Source organism: Prionailurus bengalensis, chromosome D4 (assembly GCF_016509475.1).
Source record: "Prionailurus bengalensis isolate Pbe53 chromosome D4, Fcat_Pben_1.1_paternal_pri, whole genome shotgun sequence".
Taxonomy (NCBI): domain Eukaryota; kingdom Metazoa; phylum Chordata; class Mammalia; order Carnivora; family Felidae; genus Prionailurus; species Prionailurus bengalensis.
The window spans coordinates 1,616,980-1,632,908 of NC_057359.1; the positions used below are offsets into that span (position 1 = coordinate 1,616,980).

General features: G+C 63.0%; 1 protein-coding gene across 1 annotated transcript; it reads right to left on the reverse strand.

The window, feature by feature from the left end:
- Window positions 1-11,924: 11,924 nt before the first annotated feature.
- On the reverse strand, window positions 11,925-15,496 carry BARX1 (BARX homeobox 1). The gene is made up of 4 exons (XM_043565796.1): window positions 15,077-15,496; window positions 13,181-13,472; window positions 13,015-13,099; window positions 11,925-12,588 (listed from the first exon to the last, which is right to left on the reverse strand). The coding sequence occupies exons 1-4, from the start codon at window positions 15,300-15,302 to the stop codon at window positions 12,424-12,426; spliced, it is 768 nt and encodes a 255-aa protein (XP_043421731.1). The 5' UTR covers window positions 15,303-15,496; the 3' UTR covers window positions 11,925-12,423.
- Window positions 15,497-15,929: the final 433 nt, after the last annotated feature.

Genomic DNA, 15,929 nt, shown 5'->3' on the forward strand with positions numbered 1-15,929 from the left:
GGAAGCAGAACAGAAGTCCTGCATGATCATTTCACAGAAGAGGATGTCCACGCAGCAATAATCCCAGGAGAAGGCACGAATGGAAATTAAAATCCCAGCGAGCCACCACTGCAGCCACAGGGCAGGAGCCCGAGGGGCCGCTGGGTGGGCGGGAGCTGAGGCAGGCGGGGCGGCCCCCACCCACCTTTGCACCCCACAAGCTGATCCTCTGCAGGTTCTCGAAAATGCGGCGACTTCAGTGGGCCCCTCAAGGATAGGACCGCGGCCGCCGGGTGCAGCCCAGTGTCTAGCCCAGGACCTGACATTTCTTACCCGAACAGGCCTTCCCTTGGAGCAGGTCCCAGGGTCCTGGGGTGGGCATCTCATGCCACTGCGTGCAGAGGCCCCAGGTCTGCGGCACCCCAGAGGGGCCCCCTGGGTGCAGGCACTGCCCTGCACGCTGTTTACCACTCTGGGTCCCTATAAATACCCTGGCCTAGGCAGAGAGCCTCCTGATCATATTATGACCGGCCTAAATAAGACGCCTTTAATAAAAAGAAACACACGGCCCCATTTATACACAAGTGTGTAAAATATATTAAAATAATTTTAAATGCATGAGTCACTCACAGAGAGTGTGTTTTTTAAAAACTCACAAACAGCACTTTGTGGTGAAGATGGCAGGGAACAGGGGCTTGTCCTGCAGACACGGACCTGGCAGGGAAGGGGCACGGGCGCGAAGGCCCTGGGGCCTGAGTCCGGCCCACGTCCCACACTGCGCCCCTCTCCGGGCACCGCAGGCAGAGCTGGTGGCCCTGTGGCGGGTGCGGCGGAGGGAAGAAATGATGCCTTGCATTTCATCGGCTCATCACAGGCTCCTCAGTTTCCCCATTTACGGACTAGAGAGGAGAGCTGACTCCAGGGGCCAGAGAAGTCTCCAGAGGCAGCCCACACCACAGAAGTCTTCCTACGGCCCCTCTTGCATCTCACACCGCCCGTGACAGGGCGCTCACTCCCTCACGAATAGCCCTAGTGGCTGAACAGAGCCCCGGCCTGACCCTGCTCCTGCCCAGCACCCAGCCCGTCACTTTGGGGATCAGGATTTCCACAAGTGAGGGGGACACAAATATTCAGTCCTTCACACCTCGTTTCCTCCAAGAGCCACTAGGTGGTTTTGCTTCGTATCATTATAAAGTCCTGAGTTTTCAAATAGTTTGATGTGTTTCAAACCACTTCAGTTATTAGTGTTGCAAAATTATTCCATATTTGGCCCGTGGGAGCTCTCCTCACCGGCCCGTGGGTCCTCTTCCCGTGGGCCCAGTGCTCCTGGTCACTTCCTTGTTGTTGCTAATGACGAGAGGCTGTATCTCGCACACTTCCTGCCCCAGACACAGGCAGGCCCTTTCTAGAAGGACCCAGGGCTCCTCTGGTGCAAGTGAGAAACAGCCCACAGTGAGGGCACAGGCCAGCTGGTTGCTCCAGGATTTGTGGTTTCTAGGAATATTCCTGGGATAGAGCTACAGGGGCTTGTCCTGCAGACACACACCTGGCAGGGAAGGGGCATAGGTGCAAAGGCCCTGGAGCCTGAGTCCGGCCCACATATGTACTTTTCTAAAGGTTTTGTTTTATCGTGAGGTACACACGGCATCAAATTTACCACCAACCATTCGTAAGTGTACAGCGCAATGGGTGGAGTCAATCACTGTTGTGTGTCTGTCACCAGCACCCATGCCCGGAACTCTGTTCATGTCGTAAAACTGAAACAACGCACTGATGAAGTACTAACTCCCCACTGCCCGCCTCCAGCCCCTGGTACCCCTGTCCTTTCTGTCTCTATGGATCTGACTGCTGTGGGTCCCTCAGATGAGTGGAATCGTACAGGATATGTCCTTTTGTGATGGGATTATTTCACTCAGCGATAGAGCCCTCAGGGTTCATCCAGGCAGTAGCATGTGTCAGAATTTCCTCATTTTTAGGGCTAAGTACTATTCTATTGTATGGATATACCTCATTTTCCTTATCCATTCTCCATTGATGGATATTTGGGTCATTTCTACCTTCTAGTTATTGGGAATAATGGTGCTCTGCACATACATGTGCAGATAGGCATAAGTACCTTCTTGTTGCAGAATCAAAGCAGGCTGTGAGGTTGTGGATGCCTGGATGGATGGATGGTTGGATGGGGGATGGATGGGAGGTGGATGGGGGATGGATGGATGGATGGATGGATGGGGGATGGATGGATGGATGGGGGATGGATGAGTGGATGTATGGATGGATAAATGGGGCGAGGATGGGGGATGGATGGATGGATGAATGGATGGGTGTATGGATGGATGGGGATGGATGGATGGGGGTTGGATGGGGATGGATGGATGGATGGGGATGGATGGATGGATGGGGGATGGATGGGGATGGATGGATGGATGGATGGATGGGGATGGATGGATGGGGGTTGGATGGGGTTGGATGGATGGATGGATGGATGGATGAAGGATGGATGGATGGGGCCTGGATGGGTAGATGGATGGGGGGTGGATGGATGGATGGATAGATGAATGGGGGGTGGATGGAGATAGATGGATGGATGGGGGTGGCTGGATGGATGGGTGGGGGATGTATGGGGAATGGATGTATGGGGCCTGGATGGATGGATGGATGGATGGGGCCTGGATGGATGGATGGATGGATGGATGGGGGATGGCTGGCTGGCTGGATGGGTGGGGGATGGATGGGGAATGGATGGATGGATGGATGGGGCCTGGATGGATGCATGCATGGGAGATTGATGAGGGATGGATGGATGGGTGGGGTATGCATGCATGGGGGATGGATGGAGGATGGATGATGGATGGGGATGGGTGGGGAATGGATGGGGATGGATGGATGGATGCATGCATGCATGGGAATGGATGGAAGATGAATGGATGGATGGATGGATGGATGGGGGATGGATGCATGGATGGATGGGAGGTGGATGGGGGGTGGATGGGGATGGATAGATGGATGGGGTATGGATGGGAGGTGGATGGGGGTGGATGGGGATGGATGGATGGATGGGGCGTGGATGGATGAGGATGGATGGATGCATGCATGGGAGTTTGATGGGGGATGGATGGATGGATGGATGGATGGATGGTTGGGGAATGGATGGGGATGGATGGATGGATGGGTGGGGCATGCATGCATGGGGGATGGATGGATGCATGCATGCATGTATGGGAGATGGATGGATGGGTGGATGGTTGGATGGATAGGAGGTGGATAGGGGATGGATGGGGAATGGATGGAAGGATGGATGGATGGGTGGGGTCTGGATGGATGGGGGATGGATGGATGTATGCATGGGAGATTGATGGGGAATGGATGGATGGGTGGGGCATGCATGCATGGGAGATGGATGGGGGATGGATGGATGGATGGGGGATGGGTGGATGGATAGATGGGGGATAGATGGATGGGGGATGGATGCATGCATGCATGGGAGATGGAAAGGGGATGGATGGGTGGATGGGGGATAGATGGATGGATGGATGGATGGATGGCAGATGCTCAGAGCATGCAGGCTCTCACAGAGCCCTTTGACGTGCCTACTGTGTCCTCCCTCCCCACCGCCTACAAAGAAACAGGCTGCCTGTCTTTATTTTTAATTTTTTGTAATGTTTATTTTTGAGGGAGGGGGGCAGTGAGAGAGAGGGAAACACAGAATCCGAAGCAGGCTCCAGGCTCCGAGCTTTCAGAACACACCCCGACATAGGCTCCAACCTACGAGCCATGAGGTCATGACCTGAGCCAAAGTCGGATGCTCCACCGAAAGTGCCACACACGTGCCCCCAGGCTGCCATCTTTAGAAGGGCTCCTGGCAGTCTGCTTTCTCACAAGACACAAGATGTGCTTGGGCAGCAGGAAGTGCAGGCGCGTGTTCAGAAGACTCTGAACTGTTAGCAGCACACAGCCCAGACAGGAGGGCAGTGCTGGTGTCCTTCTCTGCTTCCTCCCCTCCCCTCCCCACCCTCTGAGTCCTTCCCGCTCCCCTGCATACAGCAGGGTGGCTGCTGACCGGTCAGCAGAACCAGCAGAGCCTGAAGGTGGATGGACATGAAGGATTCCAGAAGCTCTGAGCTGGAAGGGGTCCTCAGAAAGCATCTGTTACATCCCGACAGTCTTAAACCCCATTGTTCAAACACAATCCTAGCAGAGCCCCAGTAACACAGCGAGCCATCAGGGGGACGGCTTCTGTGGTTACCCCTCCTGACCTCTGAGGTACCCGCCCTGTGCATGTTACAGAGGACAGAGCGTGTGTTTTCCAGCAAGTTCCCAATGGGGGCAACTGGGAGTCAGGGGCCATGCTCACCCAGCAACTCCCGCAGCTGCTGCTGGGGCCACACGCTGGGGGCCTGGGGTGCGAGCTCCCAGGAGGGAGGGAGGGGCTAGTGGCCGCAGAAGGCCTCAGCCAGCGCTGATGGCCTAGACCCGGGCCATCATTCATTCGTTCACTGCAGGCCTGATGGTGTCTGCCCACAGCCTGGAGGCACCCACCCAGACAGGGACGAAGTCAGGGAGCGCTGTGGAGAGGCTGCTTCGGAAAGCATCTGGTTGGCCCACGGAGGAGGAGCAGAAGTGGTGCCATGGTCACAGGAGGCAGCCACAGCTCTGGAGGGTGGGCGCCCGGACAGCGTGGGCCCCACCAGGGGGACAGGAAGAGTGTGTTCAGAGGAGGTATGCAGGGGTGAGCTTGCTGGGACGAGGTGTGGGGGCTGACAGAGAATAAGCACAGGAATTAGCGGGACCTGAGACCCAGCAGCTCCTCCCCCCTCCCAGCGAGTGGATTCCTCCCCGGGCCACACCCAGACTGCCAGGGGCCTGCCCATCACCCTGCCCTGTCTCAGCCCACCAGCACAAGGCCCTGGGAGGAGGGACATCGTGTTCTAGAGCCTGGCGGGGCAGAGGTCAGGCGACCTTTTGTCATGTGAGACCTTCACATGCACCCGCAGCACACAGTGGGGGTTTGCCCCAGGGCCTCCCTGCCTGTAAGTGGCCTCGGGCCCACAGACGTTTCTTGTGCACTCAGCATGTCCCCAGGCACCGTCCCAGAAATAGGGGTGCAGGGGTGAGCGAGGTGGACAGCCAGACCCCATCCACTGACGACGTCTCAAACCTGGGAAGTGCCAGTGATGACTTGTGGGGTGGGGGAGAGCCAGGGGAGGGCCGCTTCCCTGCTGACACCCAGCAGCTCCCACACCCCCTGAGACAGGGCACCCACACCACCTCCTACCCTCATGCTAACTCCTAAAGTCCTTTGTGGGGAAATCCCCCTCGCCTGAGCCGTCAGGCACCTCAAGGAGGGTATGAGGTTTTAATATTGGTCCCCATTTAAAAATGTTTTTTAATGTTTCTCTTTTTATGTTTAGTCATTTTCTCGAGAGAGACAGAGTGCGAGGGGGGGAGGAGCAGAGGGAGAGGGAGACACAGAATCCCAAGCAGGCTCCAGGCTCCGAGAGGTCAGCACAGAGACCTCCACGGGGCTCGAACCCACGAACCGCGAGATCATGACCTGAGCCGAAGTCGGACATTCAGCTGACTGAGCCGCCCAGGCGCCCCACTGGTCCCCCTTTTAAAGAGTGGGAAACTGAGGCACAGAGAGAATGGGTCACACAGCTAACAAGTGGTGAAGTCAGGCAACCCGGCTCAGAACCCGTGTCCGTAACCACGGAGCCAGCTCCTTCCCTCACTCGCAGCTAACCCTTCATAGGAACCCCCTGGAGTGGACGATTCGGAACCGGCTGGAAATAGAGGCAAGTCACCCCCCTCCCGAGCTGCCGGCTCCTCACCTGTGAAAGGACCTCGGTAGCCTCCCTTTCTGAGGGCTTCGAGACCACCCCCTGAGCAGTAACCCAGGCGGCGCAGGGCACGGCTGCTCGGACGAGCGTGGACGCGGCGTGTGGCCCACTTAGGAGCCCAGGAGGGCCGTGGGCTCCAGCTGGACTCCAAGGCTGCGGGGTGATGGCCCCCGAGCTCCAGCACCACGTGCTCAGGCAGCACGCTGGAAGAGGCAGGGCGTAGGGCTCCGGAGCCCACCCCGCCCACGCCAGCCCGCACACCCCCGCCCAGACGGAAAGGAGGAGCACCGCAGAGACCCCGGCGAGGGGAGAGGGCCCAGCCGCGTGTCCTCCCGGAGAGTTTGCCGGGCATCTGCAGTGGGTGCCGGCCCCAGCAAAATCCAGGTCTGAAGCCACGTCCGCCTGGCCGCAAATCCAGGGTTCCTGGTGCTGGGGAGGATGCCAGGCGCGGGGCAGCAGCCGCTGGGGGCCCTGAGGCTGTGCGGGGCTGGGGCGCGGGGTCCCAACACAGACCCCAGCGAACGCACGGGACCGAGCGGAAAGGAGCGCCCGCCAACAAGGCAGGGCGGCTAGAGCTGCGCGCTGGGCGCCACAGGCCCGGGGAAGAAGGGAGTCTGGCGCCTTTGAGAAGCTCAAACAGTGAGGGAGCTGCGGGCAAAGGCGCCCGAGGCCGCTTTGCGTGTTCCCCGCCGGGCGCCGCCGCCCACCGTCACTTTTGTGCACACGCTTGTCCGGAGGTCTGGGGACAGGGGCCCGGAGAGAGCCCCGTGCCTGCGGTCCCCTCCTTCCTGTCCCCTCCTCCAAGTCTGCCGCCTTCCCCCACCTCCCTCTCCTGCGGGCCCTTTCCCGTCCTCCTCCCGCCCCTGCCCAGCTCGAGGCTGCTTCGCCCACGGCGCCCACTCCCACCCTCTCTTTCGCCCTCTCTCGCTCAGACGCTTCCACATTTGGGGTCCGTTTCTGCATCTCCGATCTCTGCACGTCTCTTTCTCAGTCGCTCCTGTGTCCCGGCATCTTTCCGCCCCGCCCCCCGCGGTCCCCAGGGCCCGCCCCCGCCTCCACCTGCCCCTGCCCCGCGCCGCGCCGCCTCCTGCGCACAGCGCCGCTAGCCTCGCTAATGCGTTTCGCATGGCGCGTCAGTCAAACGCCCTTCTAATGTCCTTAAAGCACGCAGAAAATTGCATCCTTATGAAAAAAAAAAAAAAAAGCAAATTGCCTGGTGGAGGCGGAGCTGCCGCGGGGCTCTGGCGGCCGCGCGGCGAGTTTTGAGGGGCTGGGCTGGCGGAGGCGCCGACCCGGGGGCTGCTAGAGCTGCAGGGCGGAGGGAGCCCGGATGCTGCCTTCCGGCTAGCGCCTGGGCCCACCTCCTCGCCCCCTTACCCACTACCCTTGACCACCTCTCCACACTTGCTTCCTCCACCCTGGCCAAACTCCTAACTGCCTCAGGACCCTTGCACGCCTGCTGCTTGGCATGCTTTCCTTCAGCTCTCAACTGAAGGATCAGCCCAGGGACAGAGATCCTCTCTGACCATGCTGACCAAAGCCCCCACCCCACTCATTGCCTATCACCTGCTTTATTTTCTATAAGACGTTGGTCACTCCCTGAAACCATCTTGTAGGTTTAATTGTGCCTTCTTTGAGGTTTACCCAAGCGCCCTCACCCCCAACATGAGGTCCTTGGGTCAGAGGCTGCGTGCCCCTCGCCTAGCACAGTGCCTGGCACACAACAGGCATTTAATAAATACTTAGTGAACAAGTGCACAAACTCATTCCGGGCAGGCAGGGGCTGCAGGGGACCCTAAGGCACCCGCAACACCCCGAGCTGAACCTCCAGGCTGCTGGGCAAAGCGCAGTGGAGGCCCACAGAGGTGAAGTCAGATCCGAATTCTGCTAATAGCTGTGTGTCCCTGGGCAAGTTGCCTAACATCTCTGAACTTTGTCTGTAAAATAGGAGTAAGGTACATACCTTACTGGGCTGTCACTGGATCAACATAGTGGGTGGGCTTGTGTCGCGCGCTGGGAACTGCCTGCCACACTCAGTAACTGCTTTGCTAAATGAATGAATGGTCCGAGGAAGTGCTTGGTTGATATTAGAGTCAGTCCACCATGCCACCGAAGGCAGACACCGATATTTCTGGAAGCACTAAGAAAGAAAAGTTTGTGAGGACATTGACAATGTAGCCATCACCCAATGTTTTTATGTCATCAGAATTTTTATGTTATACTTACTCAAAGATCTCTTTGGGGCCTATTAAGACATTGATTTTTTTTCACAGGTCACTACTGAGTTTACATAAAAAGGAAACTATCAAGGAAATCAATGGCTTGAGGTATTTGGAAAACCTCTCTGAGGTCAGAACTGCTTCTGAATCCATGACCTCCCACAGCCAAAGCCCTGTGCCTCTTGGCCTCTGCCTGTATCTCCCTGAACCTCCAGGAAGGTCTCCCCCTCCCCTGCTGCTCTAGGAAGCTTCCTGGCTTTCTCCATTGAGGGTCAGGGCCGTTGCTGCGGGGACAGTCACATCCTGCAGACCCCAGGACCCACAGTGCCTGGGACACCTCTCCCCCAACTGTCATATGAACTCGGATTTCAGGAAAGGGAAGATGCTGTCTTAAATTTGATGAGATTCAGTGACAGGGTGTGAGAACTAGGAAAAGGGGACCTTTGAAGTCACACAAGGGAGAGGCCTCCTGCAGAGTCAGGCCAGGGGGTGCCTCCCGGGGGCCTTACTGCAGACACAGGAATATCTACTTTTCACTGCATCCGTGTGTCCAGTGACCCAGGGAGCAGGGCCAGCAGAGAGGCTGGCCCAGAGCCAAGCTGACTCCGCATGCATAGTCCTGTCTCTGTGGCCACCTTTTTCCCCAACTCACTGGCAGGGAGTAAGCCTCCCTTACTCCCTAAAGTGGGGATGGGGAGGTGGCGTTTGAGAAATTTCCTTCAGCTCGGAGAGCCCAGGCCAGGGGCAGGTGGAGGCGGGGGAGAACCCCTCCGGCTCCTGGAGGGGCTTTGGGGGCAGAGGCTTCCTGGGTCTGCTGGGATCCTCTCTGGACCTCGACGTGGAACCAGAGATGTCACTTTGAGGCAGGATCCCCTCTTGAGTGTGGCAAGAAAATCAGGCAGAGGGGCAACCCGACGGTGAAGGGGCTGCCTGGTGTCTCCTCCCCCTGCAGCCCCTGGAAGGTGAGGCAGCGGTGCCGAGTTCAGGAGGAGAGGCCGGCTCCGCTCCCTCTTCCGTCTGCTCCTGGGTACGGTAAGGAGCGCCCTCCCTCCAGGAGGCACAAACTTCACACCGGCTGGTTAAGCGCCGCCCGGCACGCCCTTCTCTTCTGACTTAAGGGTTCCCACCAGCAGTTCTCCAGGAGAACTCCGAACCGGGAAAGGGTTAAGCCAGAGTAAACTTAATATCTTACAAAGTGGTGTGGCACGGGGAGGGTGGGGAGCCCCCACTCCTGGCTGCACCTGTCACTTCCCGGGCCAGGGGACTGGCTGCCGGCCCCAGGCCCGCCCCGATGGGACCACCCTGTCCCCAAACGCTCCTGTGTGCCGCCCGCGCTAGGCTCCCGCTGGCATGGGCCAGAGCGACGGGCTCAGGGTCAGGGTCACCATCCCGCATCCCTCCCTCGGCCCCTCGCAGACCCTCCCCCGATGTCTCCCCTACCGCCCAGCCCCGCCGACCCCCTTCCCCTGCCCTATAAGCACAGAGCGCAAATTTGGCGGCGGTTGCGGAGCGCGGCCGCCAGGCTAATCCGGAGACGCTCAGCCAGCGGGCGGCCTCGGCCCTTCCCGCCGAGAGGGTCCGGGATGCGGCCGCCGCTCCCCCCGTCCCCCATCCCAGGGCACGGCTCTCGCGAGACGCCGGAGCGCGCTCCCTCCCCCGGCCGCCGGCCCGGGGCGCCCCAAGCGCGGCCGCGACCTCGTCCCCAGCGCAGTCCCGGGGCTGTGTTTCCCAGGACCTTGGGGCGGAGCCGAGAACGGTGCGGCCGGGAGCGGCGAGGGGGCTAGGGGGCCGTCCCTCCTGCCGCCGGGCCTTCTCGGAGGGGCGCGCGCTGCCGGGTGGGGGAGGAGGGGCCTCCGCGCGGGGTGGCACCGCGTCACCTCCGTGGAGGGGGGAGGGGGCGCGGTGCGGCCCTTTCCCTGGAGTCGCGGCTCTGCGGGCGGCGGGCTGCGCGCCAAGTCTGGGGCGCCGTGGACACGTCGCGGCTGCGGCGCCTCCTCTTCTCCGGGAAGGGCTGAGCTCCCTCCCGGGGTCCCCAGGGCAAGGAACGCACCACGGGTGCCAGGCCTGCTGCGGTCGCCCACTCCCAGGCCCACAGCTACACAGGCAGTGACAAGGAACCCTCCCACCCCCGCCCGCACTGGGGGCCCAGCTCCCCCTCTGACCGGCTAGTGACCTCTCGACAGCAGTGCCCGAACAGGCTCCCCATCTGCGCCTGGAGGGGCTATCGTCTCTGCAGTACGGGCCCCTGTGCTCTGGCGCCCGGTCCGGCCGGATGCCCCCCGCCCCAAGCCCTCGTCCCCCGCGGCCCTATCCTGCAGTCCGGTAAGGGGGCTGCCTTGGGGATACGCCGCGGAAGCGCAAGGCAGTCTGCCCAAGGTCGCATTCCTCAGAACGAGTCCAACCGAGGGCCCCAGCAGCGACTTCGAGGAGTGGGTCAGAACGTCTCCTTCTCTTCTCTTGGACCCTCCTTCCTTATACAGCTCCGCGCCGCTGAACAGGGGCCGTAGCTGGAATTTGCGCCCTGGGAGCACCCGGGGACAAAACTGGTGGGACCTTCCCTTCCCTTTGAAGTGGAGAGAAGGAAACAGAGCGGCGTGCAGGCTTGACTGGCCCGGCTGGGTGCAGGAAGGTTACCGCCCACCGCCGCAGGGAGCCAACCAGGGGTGACCCTCAGGGCCGGAAGGGATTGGGGGCGCAGCGGTACACCGGGTTTTGGGGGCGCCTCGGAGACGCTGGCGAGCGAGTAGGCTGGAAGCTGTTTGCAAGATTGAGCCTTTGAGTGCGAGCTGGTTTCCTTGAGACCGGGCAGGGCTGGGGCGCACGGAGAATTGCCTGCGGTCCTCAGAAAGAACCCACTCTCTTACTCCTCCCGGCCTTAACCCGACGCCTGCGATGCTCAGGGACCAGAAAACTAAGCGCTGGTTTCACCAAGGAACGATTAAGTCACAATTTGAAAGGCAGCCGTCGCCACCACAGGTGGAGGCCAAAACTGTCGTTTTCACATTCGGGAGACCCAAAACCTGAACGTGGATAGGATGTTCCTCTGTCCCCCGTAGCTGCTCCAGGAGGGCCTGGTTAAATCCTGGTCCCACTTGGAATTCTGCAGGGCCAAAATGCAGTCTCTCTCTGAGCTGTAACCAGCGAAGTGGCCATCTGTCCACCCCTAGACTCTGGTCGTCGTCCTGATGAGAAGTGCATGGGCAGGAACCCACTGGCGTGCCCAGCCCAGCCTAGAGGGAGAGAAGTCCACCGAAGCCTTCGGGTAGAAGAGGGCGCCCGCGGACACACGCCTCCAAGCCCCACCCCTGGAGAGCGCGCCCTGCGCTCCCCGTCCTGTGGCTGGGTCAGGTGCCCTCGCTGCCCGGAGCGGGACCTCGGGGCTAGGCGCCGCCGCTCGGCGTGTGCCGCGCAAAACGTGAAGACCGGGAGGCAGGGCTGCGCAGGTGGCGCGCCTCTGCGTGAGCCTTGGATCCCGGGCGTCCTGTCTGCCTCGCGAAGACCTGGCCGGGACCACGTCGAGGACCTCACGAGCGGTTCTTGAACCAACAACCGGAGGCCGCTCCCAGCCCCGGGACACTTCCCGAGCGAGCTCCGCGGTGGCCTGGGGCTCCCGCGTAGCGTGGCTGCTACTGCCGGCGCCCTGGGCTGGAGGAAAGGGGCGGAGGCTCGCCCCCGCCCCTCACACCAAGCCGAAGCGGTTCCAGGAATCCTGCTGCAACCCGGCCGCCTGCCGTGCCCAGTCCGAGCCCGTGGGGCAGGTCACGGTTCGCTTCCACGTAGCCCGGGGAAAGGATGTTTCAGGAGGCACTGCAAGCGTCCCTCCTACTTTGCCGCGACCACCCTCCCCTAGCCCCGCGGACTCAGAGACCCCTTCATCAAGCCCGGCTGTGTCATAAAATATTTTATTGGAAAAAAATCACTGTCTTCGCAAGAGAGGGGTAGGAGCCCCAGCGACGTCGGGGGCCCGGCCTCAGTGTAGAGCCACCGGGCTGTCCGCGCGCCCTGTCGGGCCGTGGTGGCCTGCGCCGGGCCGCTGAGTCCCCGACGCGCGGAAGCGGGTGTGTGCCGGCGGCGTCCGGACGCGGGGGGCCGGCCGAGGCCGGTGGGGGTGCGGGAGAGGAGCGGGGCGTGAATGCGCGCGGAGCTCCGGGCCCAGGCGTGCCACGCGCCAGACGCGAGTCTCCAGGCCCGGGCCGGGGAGCGCACTGGGGCCGGGCTTAGCTGCAGGTTCTGTGTCCTTTCTTGGCCCCTAACTGTCCGCATTCAAGGTAATAATGAAACGTTTAGAAAGCAAATGGCGGGGCCGCAGAAGGGCCTACTCGCGGCTTCCCGCGCGCGGAGGGGGCCTCGGCAGCGCGGGGGTCCCGGCTCGCTGCTTCGCACGCTCAGTCCTCGCGGCTCCTGTCGACGATCTCGCCTGGCGCCTCCGCCGGCCTCTCCGCCTCCTTGGCGCGCTCCTGCTCCGTGAGTTGCTCACTCGTGGGAATGGAGTTCTTCTTGGGCCTCCCCTTGGGCTTGGTGGGAGACTCCAGGCCGCCGCCCTGCAGCACCTGTGCAGAGGAAGGGCCGGCACCGCGGTGAGCTGGGACCAGGCAGCGGGACTCCTTCCCCTGTGCCCAGGCAGGGCCTGCCCGGCACTTTCCCACGGGCACCACCAGGCCATCTGAGGCCGCGCCTGACCCCAGGAAATGGCGGCCATTTGAGCCGAAGGGTTGGGCCTGGGGGTTCAGGCTGCCAGGAAGCCTGGGGGCGCAGCGGAGCACGAAGGACTGTGGGCTGTGCTGGGCACCCAGAGGTGCGGAGAGAGCAGGGAGGGTCCCTGCAGGCACCAGCCGCGGAGGGAATCAGAAGGGTTGGTGCCACGTCTAGGAGGCGGTGGGGAGGTGGGGAGGTGGGGAGGGGAGAGAGGAGGGCGGCTCCTGGAGGGCACAGGGGCCTGGCGCCAACCAGGGGCGAAGAGCCACAGGCACACTCACTATTTTCTTCCACTTCATCCTCCGGTTCTGGTACCACGTCTTCACCTGCAACTGACTCAGGCCCAGGGATTCCGCGAGATCTATTCTGGAAAGAGCAGGGTGCACCCTCAGCTGGGCAAGTAGACTCCTCCCACCATCCGCCGGGCTCAGCCGGGACCCAGGCTACCTGTCGGGCGTGGAGAGGTACTTCTGCTTCTCGAAGCGTTTCTCTAGGCCCATCAGCTGCAGCTCGGTGAACACTGTGCGGCTCCGACGCCCCTTCTTGGCCTTGGTGCCCGGCTCCCCGGTGCCGGGCGTCTCCAGCTTCCCACGGAGCTGCAGCTCAAGCGGCAGGTGCGGTGTGCCGGGGGCGCCGGGCAGTCCAGGCCCTGCGGCCAGTAACGCTGAACCCAGCCCCGAGCACCCGAGCGGCGCCAGCGGGAACTTAAACACCGCTGCCTGCTCCGCCTTCAGCACGGCTGGAGGGAGAGAGAGTGGGGAGCCGGTCAGCTTGGGCCCTGCTCCCTCCTAAAGATCCCCAGCACTGTGCGCTTGGCCAGCGCCACCCAGCACAAACCCTTCCTGCCCGGTCACAAAGAGCGCGATTTGTGCCGCGCGCCTAGGGTGACACTCTTCAAAGCCAGCGTCCCTGGAGTCTGCGAGGGGGGACCTCCCGCACCCCCGCCTTTGGTTGCCGTTCCCCAGGCCCCAACCGCCTCTGGGATTTTGGGATTCTCAATGCACACAAGGTTTCGGCAGGGAGAAGCACAGTGTGTGTCTTTCACAGAAAAGGAAAGCAAGAAGTGGCAAAGAGAAGGGCGAGCGTTTGCCCCAACCGAGTCGGCATCGCTGCGGCCCCGCCGAAACAAGATGTTTGTCAAATGAGTGAGCGCATCTGGCGTCCTGGGCCGGGCACAACAGCCACGCGGCGGGCAGGCGGCTGGTCTTTAGCGGGGGTGGGGCTGGGCGCTTCCGGGAAACTCCGAGCACCCCGCGAGTCAGGAAAGTACCCTTCCTGTTTTCTCTGTTTAGACTCTTCCTGTGAAGACCTTTCCATTTTTCATTAGTCCTGTGATGATTGGTTTTTCTTTTTTGCCCGCTTCAAACGAATTGTTAACAGCACTGCAAAGAGCAGCGGGGAGGCTGCCTCAGAGCTGGACTTGGAACGAACGAATGAACGAACGGGCCCTGCTGCCCCGTGCGCTGGCCGAGCAGCGGCTGCAGAGTCAAGGGTGCAGGGCAAGGCAGTCTGCAGGGCAGGGGTCCTGCCTGGGCGGGCATCTCACTGAGGCCCAGGCTCGCCCTGCTGGAGGAGGCGAGGGCCGGGCAGCGTGGCGGCAAATGTGGGGAGGGGAGAAAGGATCCCTGGGAGACCGTGGGAGAGGGAGAGCAGACAGACCCCTTAGAGAGAAGCCCATGGGGGGGAGGGGAGAGCGGTATGGGCAGACAGACCCCTTAGGGAGAAGCCCACGGGGCGGGGGCAGGGGGGGAGGGCCAGAAGAAGAAGGGGTGCCTCGGAGAGGGACCGGCAGGGAAAGGCAGGATCGGCCAAGCAAGGAAGAGGAAGGACCCGCGGCGTCAGAAAAGGCCGGAGCAGGCAGCTCCAGACCCAAGGAGGCCCAGCCGACCTGGAGGGGGAGGGCCAGGCGGGCAGCGGCTCACAGCCAGGCCTCTGGTCCCCAGGCCAGGCCCAGGGGCGTGGGCGCTGCAGCAGAGGCCGCGGGGCTCCCACCTGAGGCGCCGGCACCGGCGTCAGCCCCCAGCACAGCCCCCCGGAGACACGGGCTTCTTCCCCAAAGGTCCGGCTTCCCCGCCGTGGGCAGCCGCGGCCACTCCCGACCAGCCCTCTGCGGCTGAGGCCCGGGAGCCCGAAGCCTGAGGTCGCTCGGACCCGCAGTCAGACATTAGCAGTCCGGTCCTGCGCCCGCGCCCGGAGGCCGCAGGTCGGCGGCGAAGGGGAGAGCGGACGCCCCCCTCCAGCCGGCCAGGTCTGTGCGCGGCCCGGCGCCTGCCCCGAGCGGCGACCTCGAGGCGCCTGTCCCTCTCCCCCCCCCACCCCCACCCCGCGCGGCCCCGCACGTACCCAGGTGGCTGTGGAAGGGCCGCGCCGCCAGCAGCGCCTGCACGCCGAACTTGAGCAGCTCGCCCGCGGCGGCGGCGGCGGCGGCGGCGGGCGCGGCGCCCTTGGGCCCCGGCGGCTCGGTGAGGATCTCCTCGATCATGAAGCTGCGGTAGCGGTGCGGCGGGTGGTCGGCGCAGCCCTCGGGCGGCCCGAAGCGCGCGGCGCCGGGCTCCCCAGGCCGCTGCATCGCGGCGCCCGCGGCTCGGTGGCGGTGGCGGCTGGGCGCGGGGGCCCCGCGCGGGGCTCTAGGCCGGCCCGCAGCTCCGGGCGGCGCGCGGGCGCCGGCTCATGCCCCCCTCCCCCGCCGGCCGGCCGGGGCGGAGGCGCAGGGCGCGGGCGGGGCGCGCGGGGCTCGGCCGGTCGGACCCGGGACTGCGCCCCCGCCCCGCGCCACCGCGCCTCTTGCCCGGCCGGCCCCGCGTCACCGCCCCGCCCCGCCCCGCCCGGCCGCCCCGCCCCGCCCCGCGCGGCCGCCGCCGCCGCCGCCGCCGCCCCCATCCCCACCCCCACCCCCAGGGCGAGAGCCCCAGGGAGGCCGGAGACGGGAGGGAGGCGGGAGAGAGGGGGCCGCTCGAGGGGCGGGCCGACCAGACCGAGGGGACCCGGCGAGGCGCACTCCCAGGAAGGAGAGAGCCGGAGAGCTCGGGGACCGGACCCCAGAGGTGGGAGCGGAGGGCTCGAGACCGAGGTGAGAGGGGCCAGCGCGAAACGGCGAGGCCACACAAGATGCGAGACAGGGGTGGGGGTGCCACGGACGCCGAGACGTGCGCGGAGAGCGGCCGGCAGAAGCGGGAGCCGCGGGCCGCGACGTGCC